The sequence below is a fragment of the Phalaenopsis equestris genome, unplaced genomic scaffold, assembly GCF_001263595.1.
Source record: "Phalaenopsis equestris unplaced genomic scaffold, ASM126359v1 Scaffold000513, whole genome shotgun sequence".
Lineage (NCBI taxonomy): Eukaryota > Viridiplantae > Streptophyta > Magnoliopsida > Asparagales > Orchidaceae > Phalaenopsis > Phalaenopsis equestris.
Genome location: NW_018164953.1, coordinates 1,383,013 through 1,394,119, shown reverse-complemented (window position 1 = coordinate 1,394,119; position 11,107 = coordinate 1,383,013). Strand labels below are relative to the sequence as shown.

Here is an 11,107-nt window from a genome sequence, read left to right as displayed (position 1 = left end):
ATTCCTCCACTTCAACCAACCAACTTGAATTCTACTATTAACATCCCCATCTATATCACCATCACTTTGAACAAAAAACCTAAGATATCTAAATCGTTCACACCTTTTAATAATTTGATCACCCAAAGTTACACTTATGTCATTAGAGCTACTACTACTAAAATTACATTCCATGTATTCAGTTTTAGTTCTACTCAAATGAAGTTCTTTAGACTTCAATGTAGACCTCCATAATTCAAGTTTTTTCTGGGCTTTTTCTCTCGTCTTATACACTAGAAGATATCATCAGCAAAAAGCATGCACCAAGGTACATCTTCCGATAAATGTCCAACAAGACCATCCATAACTAAAGCAAAAAGATATGGGCTTAAAGTTAATCCCTGATGTAATCCAACAAAATAGGAAAAAATTTGGTCAATCCTTCTTCAGTTCGAACACAAGTAACAGCTCTAGTATACATATATTTAATGACTTGAACAATGACTTGAACACATAAGTCATATCAACACTTTTCTTCTCAAGAACTCTCCAAAGGATATCTCTTGGAACCTTATCATAAGCTTTTTTAAAATCAATAAAAATCAAATGTAAATCCTTCTTATTATCTATGAACTTCTTTATCAAACCTCTCAATAAATGTATAGCTTCCATAGTAGAACTTCCCTGCATAAATCCAAATTGATTATAAGAAATCTTTGTAATACGTCTTAACCTATGTTCAATTACCCTCTCCCATAATTTTAAAGTATGACACATCAACTTAATTCCTTTATAATTTGCACACTCTTGTGCATCCTCTTTATTCTTAAAAATGGGGACCAAAATACTCTTCCTCCACTCCTCAAGCATCTTTTTAGTTTTTAAAATAACATTAAAGAGGTTAGTAAGTCAAGAAACTCTCGAATCTCCTAAATATTTTCACACTTTAATTGGGATATCATCAGATCCTACAGACTTTCCACCATTGGTTTTCTTTAAAGCATCCTCAACTTCTTTAGTTGTGCATGTCCAAACTAGAAAATTCTATTATAAATCATCTTATCTTTAATGAATGTTACTCCTATGAAGCCATAGAAAAATATAAGGCTATAGTCAGCAGTGGAGAAGAAAATGAAGCTTGATAGAGATGCTCCAGTGGGCGACGCTGCGAGGCTTTAGCAAACCACCTCGAGACAGGAATTTGACGCTCAATAGATAGGCAATTTAAGCAGTGATTTAGAAACGTGCTAGAAATGATGCTCTACAAAGACACGAAGTAGAAAATGCTAAGCGCAAACAGGCTCAACATGAAGCTCAAAGGGGAACAAAGAAGAGAACAAATTCTACCTCAACATGACGCTCAACAGGGAAACAAAGAAAAGAACAAATTCTACCTTACACAATAGATTTTGTGTCATGTGTGAGAACATATTGCTTAAGGGAATCATATTAGATTAAATATATTAATAATATAAATATATAATTTAATATAATTAAGAATATGAGGCGATAATTCAAGTGCCTCGACGCATTGCACCTCGAGGCAAATGCTTCATTGCTAAAAAGCCTATATATTACTGCACTAGTAAGCCTCATGGTGCTTCTCCTACGCCATCATTTGCGGCATGTCTCAAGGCTCATGTGCCTCTTTCAGACTATGCTAATAGCTTGTCGTCTCTAAATAATCTACTCAACCCTCACTATCTAGGATGAGGACGATCCTAACCGTCTACAGTCACCCATGGACTTCAAGTTGTCCTACAATCACCCATGGACTTCAAGTTGTCATATCCAACCCTCCATCCAAGAGGATTCATATCTTAATTGGCTCCAATTGCCCACGAACTCTAGGTCATCCAATCTGCACCCTTCTACTACCCTTCCATTTTGAAGGAAATTGTGTAAATCACCTCCAATCGCCTTCTTCAATCCAGATGGTGTAGTGTGGAGTGAAAGAATTTTAAGCAACATTTAAGGCTAGCGCCTAAGCGCTCAAGCACCCTATAAGGGCTCGGAAACAGAAAGGCAGGAGCCTATGCGTCGGCCATTTGGCGCCTAAGCGCCCTACATGGTGCGGGCGCTACTCGTTTTCCCAAGAGAACGGCGCATAGGGCTAGTCTATTGGCACCATGGCGCCCATATCTAGACGTTGATATTGAGAGCTTGACGCTTAGGTGCCAAGTTTGAGAACTTAAGCGCCCGATGCGGTTAATACACGAAAAATTGGTTTTTTAAGTTAGTTTTGAGCAGATTTCTTGATGCTTGTTGTTTTCTCCTTCTGAATTCTTCGACGAATATCCCGGTGAAGAATAGGAGTGAAGAAGAGGTTGATTTTGGTGATTTGATGGGGTTTTTGCGTCGGATCTAAGAGGGAAGATTGTTGGTGCGAGTTCTGTAAGTTTCTTCGTGTGAGTGTGGAGAAAAAACTTGTGTGAGTACTTTGTAAAATTTTTTGAATTACATAGTAATATTTGTGATGGTCTAGTTTTTTTCTTATTTTCAGGCATTTCCACGTAAAAATTCATGTGTGTTTTTGTTGCTCTGATTGTGTTTTCTTAAATTTTTTGTTCAAGTTTTCTCAAATCTTGTGATCCTATTCCGCTACGAAATTAGAATGTGACTCTTTCGGAGTAGTTTTCTTAACAAACATGTATCAGAGCGCACGCGGGGAGGTCGATTCAACTGGGAGCAATGGCCGAAGAATTAAAGTTTAAAGTGGAGAAATTCAATGGGACAAACTTCTTTTTCTGGAAGATGCAGATTGAGAATTTGTTGTATCAGAAAAAATTATATTAGCCACTATAAGGAATCACAAGGAAGTCTGAGTCTATGCCTATGGAGGAATAGGAAGTGTTGGATTGAACGACACAAGGTTTGATCAGGTTGACACTTTCCTCATCTGTTGTGTTCAATATTGTGAATGAGAAAACTACAATGAATCTCATGGCGGCATTTGCCAAGATGTACAAAAAGCCTTCTGCTTCCAATAAGAATTTTCTGATGAAGAAGTTATTAAACATGAAGATGGTAGAAGACAGTTTAGTGGCAAAACATCTTAGTAACTTCAACACTGTAACAGGTCAGTTGTGTTCTGTAGAGATCGAGTTTGATGATGAGGTCACAGCACTGGTGATATTATCTTCATTGTTAGAAAGTTGAGATGGCTTGGCAACGAAGGTGAGTAATTCTTCAAGGACTTTGAAGTTCAGCTTTGATGATATCGTGAGTCTGATGTTGAATGAAGAAATTCGCAGAAAAGCGGCGAATGGTAAAACTTCAGGTTTCGCGTTGAACGTTGATAACAGATTAAAGAATTTAGGCTGGAATACAAGCAGAGGAAGATCCAAATCAAAGAAAGGAAAGCCCAAGTCGAGTAAGTAGAGGAGAATGTTGGAGAATGTTGGAACTGCAGTAAGAAATGACATTTCAAGAAGGACTGCAAAGCTCCAAGGAAAGCTGATGGTGGAGGACAAAATAGTAGTTTCGCTTCTAATATCTCCACTGGTGAAATACAAAATGACTCTCTGGTGTTATCTCTAGCCAGTACTGAATACTGGATAGTGGATTCAGGTGTCTCTTTTCATGTTTGCCCCAATAATGAGCTATTTAAAAACTACACTCAAAGTGATCTACAAAAAAATTATTTGGGAGATAACAAGGCTTACAATATAGTTGGAAATGGTGATGTTGAAATCAAGTTGTCAAATGGAATAGTGTAGAAGCTTACTGAAGTAAGATATGTTCCAAGTTTGAACAAAAATCTTATCTTCGTGAGCCAGGTGGCAAATTCTGAACTCGTGTCTACTTTCACAGGTGATTAGTGGAAGGTGACCAAGGAGGCATTAGTGATGACTCGGGGCAACATTAAAGGTGACTTTTATCTAATTAATAAAATGATTGATTTCATTGATGTGGTTGGAACCAGAGTGAATGCAATTATGTGGCACTGTAGGCTTAGTCATATGAGCATGAATAGTATGAAGTCCCTACTTTCAAAAAATAAACTTCACAGTTTGAAATTAATTGATCTAGATTTATGTGAAGACTGTAAATATGGCAAGCGAAATAAGGTTTCTTTCTCCAAGGGTGAGTCAATGGTGAAATCAAAGAAATTGGAGTTAGTTCACACTAACGTATGGAGTACTACTCCAGTTCATTCTATTGGAGGTTCTCACTATTTTGTCACACATTGATGGTCACACAAAAAAATATGAGTTTATTCTTAAAGCAGAATCTGATGTACTTGAAGTCTTTAAGAAGTGGAAGGCTATGATATAAAATGAGACAGAATTAGAGCTGAAGTGTATTGAATCAGATAATGGGGGTGAGTACCATAATCAGAAGTTCAAAAATTTTTGTGCTACAGAGGAGACAGAGGAGATCAGGGATGAGTTCACTATCCCAAGGACACCATAGCAGAATGGTGTGGCTAAGCACAAAAGCAGAATAATTACGGAGCATGCCAGGAACATGAGATTGCATGCAAGCTTGTCAAAACAACTTTAGGCTGAAGCGGTAAATATTACAGTTTATCTGATCAACTGTAGTCCATTAGTACCTTTGAAGGAAGGCTTATCTTAAGAAGCCTGAGGTGACAAAAATATATGTCTATCTCACTTAAGAGTATTTGGGTGTTCTGCATATGTGCATATTGATGCAAGGTCTAGAAGCAAACTTGACTCAAAATCTGTCAAGTGCACCTTCATTGGATATAAGTTATGGGATTATCATAATCAAAAATTCATTAAGAGTAGGGATATCACATTCAACGAAATGGAAATGTACAAAGACAAGACTAGAACTTAGGATATTCCGTCAACTACTTCTGAAGAATCCAGATATATGGAGATATATGATACTGGTGATCAAAGAGATAGATAAATAACAAGTGCTCAACCAGAAGGACGACTAAAAGTTCCTCAGTCACCTATTATAGAAGTCAGAAGATTCAACAAATTGAAACAACCCATACAAACGTATTCTCTTTCTTTACACTATTTATTACTAATTGATAGTGGTAAACTAAAGTATTTTGAGGAGGCCACTCAAGTTGAAGATTCAAGGGAGCGGGAGCTTGCCATGAATAAAAAAATGCAAAATTTGAAGTCAAATCAGACTTGGGATTTGACTGTACTACTAAATGGCAAAAGAGCACTGCACAACAAGTGGATATAGGTTGAAAGAAGAGACGGATGGTAGCAAGTGTTCTAAAGTAAGACTTGTTGTGAAGGGTTTCCAGAAAGAGTGGATTATATAAAAATCTTCTCCCCAGTGATGAAGATGACGACTGCCAGGATTGTGCTGAGTCTGGTAGCAAAGGAAAATTTACATCTGAAACAAATGGATGTAAAAATAATTTTCTTACATGGAGATGTAAAGGAGCTATACATGGTGTAACCACAAGATTATAAAGTTCTAGGCAATGAAGGTCTGGTCTGCAGATTGAAGAAGAACCTCTATGGCTTAAAGCAAGCCCCGAGACAATGGTATAGGAGGCTTGGCAGGTCATGTCAGACAATGAGTACATGAAGTGTCAGGCAGACCACTATTGCTCCATCAAACACTTCGGTAACTGTTATATTTTGCTTCTTTTATATGTGGCTAACATGTTGATTGTATGGGAAAATATGGAGAAAATCAAGAATCAATTATCAAGTGAATTAGAGATGAAGAATTTAGGTCCAATCGAGAAGATCCTCAGGAAGAGAATCAGCAGAGACAGGAGTGTAGGAACATTGATGTTATCTCAGGAAGAGTACGTAGAGAAGATCCTACAGACGTTCAACATGAGTGAGACGAAACCAGTTCGCAGTCTCTTAGGTAGTCACTTCAAACTAAGGAGTTATCGTCAAACTCTGAAGCAGAGCAAGCACAGATGAAGAGAACTTTGTATGTTTTAGTAGTTGAAGTTTGATGTATGCAATGATTTGTATCATGTCAGATATTGTATATGCAGTGGGAGTAATCAGCAGGTACATGGGCAATCCAGGCAGACATCATGGGAGATAGTAAAGTGAATTCTCAAATATTTGAGAGGAATCTCTACAGTGACAGTATGAGTGTAATTGATCTTGCCAAGAACATTATTTTTCATGTCAAGACGAAACACATCTAGTTGATGTATCAATTCATTCTACTCTTTTAGAATAGACAGTTCTTTCTGGAAAAAATGTATACAGTTGAAAATCCTCCGAATATATTGACAAAGGTGGTGACTGTTGAGAAACTGAAGTTGTGTTTGGCTTCCGTTGGATTTCATGAAGGTTGAGACTGGGGATGAGCCACAGCACGGTACGTGACCACGATACGTATCTATGAAGATAATTTAGATGGAGATGTGGGTACAGAGGACTGGTGCTCGGCTCTGTCTCCATGTGGGAGATTGTTATGTAGTGTGGAGCCAAAGCATTTCAAGCAATATTTAAGATTGGCACCAGTCATGGGCGCTCAAGAGCCCTATAAGGGCATAGAAACAAAAAGTTCAGTGCCTATGCGCCGACCATTTGGCATCTAAACACCCCACATGGTGCAGGCACTGCTCGTTTTCCTAAATAACCTACACATTGGCGCCGGTCTATTAGCGCCTAGGTGCCCGTTTCTGGGCGCAAATACCGATAGCTTGGCACTTAGGGGCCATATTTGGACTTAGGGGCCATATTTGGGCGCCTAAGCGCCCAGTACGGTTAGTACACAAAAAATTGATTTTTTAAGCCAAATTGAGCAGATTTCTTGATGCTTGTTGTTTCTTTCTTCTGCATTCTTCGACGAGTATCCAGATAAAGGTGAGGAGTGTCGAAGAAATGGATTTAAGATACAACAAATGCAATCATCTCCATCTATTTCAGTCACTTTTTTGAATAATCATCATCAAGATATTTGCGACAGAAAGAGTGGCCCAATGGGTGTCAAATCGGGTTCCTAGGTTAGGTTCGGGTTTGATATGAAATTCACTTGCCTTAAAACTATTTGACTCGAACCTGACCCAAATATTAAATGGGTCAGAAAGTCTAACTTAAACCCGCTAATTTAAGATATGCATAGTAATTATTTGTGTTAAATTCTAGTTAGTTTCGAGTCAAGTTCGGTTCAAATTTGAGTTGATGGGTATTCAGGTTAATTTCAGGTTGAGGCTCAATTTCAATTTGGCAGTTCAACCCAAACCCAATCAAAAAATTTAAACATGTTGAAATTTTGAACCCGAACTTGACTAAGAAAATTAATCAGGTCAACCCAAACTCAGATTTTCAAGTCATGTTTGAGAGAAGTTGGTGCGCCTGGTCAATTTTGACACCCCTGGGTGGTCCTTGTAACTCATTCTACTAGAAGTGAAAGATGTATTAATTAGGCAAGACCCATAGTTTTTCTTTTTATAAGATTTATCACATAAAAAATCATTTGTCCTAAAATTTCTTGATTTTACTTTTCTAATTTTGTTTTAACATCATTTATAATTAAGGCAATTAAACTCACTGTCTACCTTCAGCAGGATTCGTCAGTAGCAACTCTTACTAACTAATTAAATCAAATGTAACAGCATAACTAGAAGAATATAACTAAGACTAATCAGAGTCTCTAAGACACATTAGAAAATTTAAAAAAAAAAGCGAAATCCAAATTATATCTATCACTGACTCGTCGTTCAAATTCTTAACCATCATTAGCCGGTCTCCAAGTTGCAGTCAGAGATGACCACCCTTCATGATCGATATCCATTCCCAAGGAAAAAGTCCTCCTAGGATTCTACTAAAACAACGGAAAAGACTGCGCTACCCCTATGAGAGCCCAAAGTAAGTCTTCAAGGCTATGGATTATGTATGACGTGTAATTCATCCAACGATCCTACAAGCATTGGATTCTCATTTAGCCCGAAAAAAATAGACGACTGAGGTGGAACCATTTTAATGAATAGTACATTAGAAATTTATGTACGCCATTCCACTTCCTAAAGTTATTTCAGGCCAGAAGAACAGATGCTTTTCTTAAATTTCCAACGAAAACGAAGCGAACTCAAATATCACCCAAACTTGTAGATTGTCCGTTTCAGAAGAAAAACTTCATCAGTCTGCATGCATCGTCAGCATATAAATGAAAGAAGAATGCATAAATTCCCAGTACACTGCCCTCGAACCGAATTCAAGAATTCGTAAGCCCAACGATGTTCTTTGCATTCCTTAACATCCAAGTCACCAAAATATGAGCTACCTGGTGCAGCGACTTTCCCAATTCACAATTTGGTTCTAAGCAATCTCCATCAGACCAATCGATGCCAGCAATTTAATACTGAAGTACCTATTACTATTGAATACTGATCAGGATTATCTTCCATGAAGACAATAATCGAACAAGCAGGGGAAAACGACAAAATTCCTATACTTCTCAATCCAATCACCACCTCCAATGCTAGCATGAAGCACTAACCCAATCAATAAAAACAAACAAGAAAAAACCCTCACCTGAAGAATAACAGAATTGATAACATCAGCATACTTCACGGCAAGATTAAGCGACATGCATCTCGCCGGCGCGATGGCGTAGCATCGAATATGGTTTCTAGCTATACCCCCAAACTTGTCCCTGTGATTAACCACAATGACCGTCATCAGCGCCGCCACGCCGGATCCCAGCGAATGCCCAGCGAGCACGAGCTTATTCTCCAGCCCCAGCTCACAAAGCAGCCGCCGAAGCGTCCCTGTCTCGCGCTGAAGAATGAATACCGCCGCCTTAAGCAAACCATGATGAACGTACCCGCCGTCGAACATCTGCATACCTAAGCGATTGTCGAGAAGAACCTTGTAATCACTCTCGCGGACGAGATTGAGACCTCGGATGGCGAGGATGATCTCGTGATGGTCGTGATCGGCGTAGATGATGTAGGGCGGGCACCGGCCGTGTGTCTGATCGTAGCCGACGCGCTTGATGATCCAGCAAGGGTTCATTCCATAGCCACCTGGAGGGGGAAAGCGAGGGTTGGAGAGGTCGGGCTCGTAGACGGCGAGGATGGTGCGGCAGATGCGGGGTACGGGTTCGAAGGCTTCGGTGGTGGCAAGTGGCCATGATTCTGAGTCGTAGGCACCGATGTAGGTAAGGCGCTTCCAGGCCCAACGAGAACAGCCGAGACAGACGACACATTCCAGGCCGCAAAACACCGACATCCACGGCGACGATAGAGGCGGAAGGAAGGTGGCGAGGAAGCGTGGGAGTTGAGTGGAGTGGAAGATTCGAGTGTTTGAGGGGAGGCCAGATACATAAGGAGCTAGGAGCTTCGGAGTTTGCCCGCATGGCGGTATTTAATAGGTTCGGACCTGTAAGCTAGCGGAAGTATCGCAGTTTTAAAAATTTATGTGCATATCAGTCAATTCAAAGGGTGTAAACTGGTTGGGTTGAGCTTGAGCTGTATGCGCAGGTCAGGCATCAATTTATCGGTTATAAGTCTTTTCTGATCTATGATTCGATTCTTCTGGTGAAGAGTGTATTACTCGATTTATTAGGCGCATGGGGGATGATGAGGACTCGTATAATAACCTCAGGATATGTCTTTTTTTTTAATATCATTTGAGTAATTATAATTTAACTTTTGATTTTTTTTATTTTTAATTAATTTCATAATTTAATATTGATATTTGAATTTGCTAGGCATACTAATTGTTTTTCAAGTAATGTTGTAAGAGAAAAATAAAGATACTCATAAATGCTTAGATAAATAATTTTCTCTATTATATAAAATTAGTTGGTGGATGCCACCTTTATTATCTAACTTTCAATTTTTGTTGATTGTTCGTTACAATGTGTGTGTCGATAAAAAACACTTGTGATGGCTATACTATCACCAATGTTATCTTTCTTTTATTTATCTATGTATATTATTAGACTGTTTTCTTTTAATGTTTTCAAACAAATTATATGTATATATATATATATATATATATTATACTCCTACTATATGTATAGGAAAAATTATTATACTCCTACTATTCCACTGTATAGTTAAATGTGTTGAAACAAAATATATATATATATATATATATATATATATTATACTCCTACTATATGTATAGGAAAAATTATTATACTCCTACTATTCCACTGTATAGTTACAGTGCGCATAAATTAAATGCATGAATAATGTTGGTGCATGATGAAAGATTCATGAATAAAGTTAATGGATGCAAATTAAAATGTAATAAAATTTATAAATCATAAAATTTCATTTCATCTAATGAAAATGGAGCACTATGTCACGAACCAAAAGTCCCACATCGGCTAAGTATAGGGCCGAAAAACAGTATTTAAGTCTTGGGTTGCCCACTACCCCTAAGAGCTCTTTTGGGAGCAAGTGGTATCAAAGCATATTACTGTCTGTCAGGTGTGTAAACTCTCCATGGTCCAGTGGGACCCTCGGTTGAGCTGATCCGTGACGAGGGCGTCACATCATTGGGTAGAGAAGAATGTCACGGACAAAAAGTCTCACATCGGTTAGGTGTAGGGCAGAAAAGCAGTACTTAAGTCATGAGCTGCCCACCACCCTTAAGAACTCTTTTGGGAGGTGACAACTAGTTGTCATACAAAACAAAATACAACATCGTTCATTTCACTCCTAACATATTAAAGAATATTAAACGGTTTTTATTAACATATTAACTTATAAATAGGAAGATTTACGTGCTTACTCATCAGTTCCTTTGTATTTACATTTCTAACAATTAAACTTCAATTTTTAAATATATATTATTTTTTTCTAACTGTTAAACTTCAATTTATAAATCAAAGTTAATTGTGTTAATTACTCTCCAATATTAGGAATAATTCCACAAACCAACAAATTAAAATTATATCAAAATTAAATAATGACTAAAATAGCTGAAAAGTAATATGATATGGATGAATGTTGATGTGCAACAAAATATTTTGACATATTTAACATAATAAAATAAATAAATAAATGTTTATAATTAAAAGATAATTAATCTTTGGGTTGTGTGATTAAGGGCTTAGACCATTAAGAAATAACGAAAGAATTAAGCTTCAAAAATTAACAATTAATACTAACACATTGAGTGAACCACAACTTTTTATAGTCATCCCATGCCAACATGTTCTTCCCTTTTCGTCTTCTCTTGTCCTCAAAAGA

General features: G+C 37.7%; 1 protein-coding gene across 1 annotated transcript in view; it reads right to left on the bottom strand.

The window, feature by feature from the left end:
• Positions 1-9,221, bottom strand: part of LOC110028488 (sn1-specific diacylglycerol lipase alpha-like) — a 14,464-nt gene extending 5,243 nt beyond the window's left edge. Inside the window, exon 1 of the mRNA XM_020730352.1 lies at positions 8,433-9,221. Within this exon, the coding sequence (XP_020586011.1) occupies positions 8,433-9,131 (699 nt within the window). The 5' untranslated portion in view covers positions 9,132-9,221. The remainder of the gene's footprint in view (positions 1-8,432) is intronic.
• Between the last annotated feature and the right edge of the window lie 1,886 nt (positions 9,222-11,107).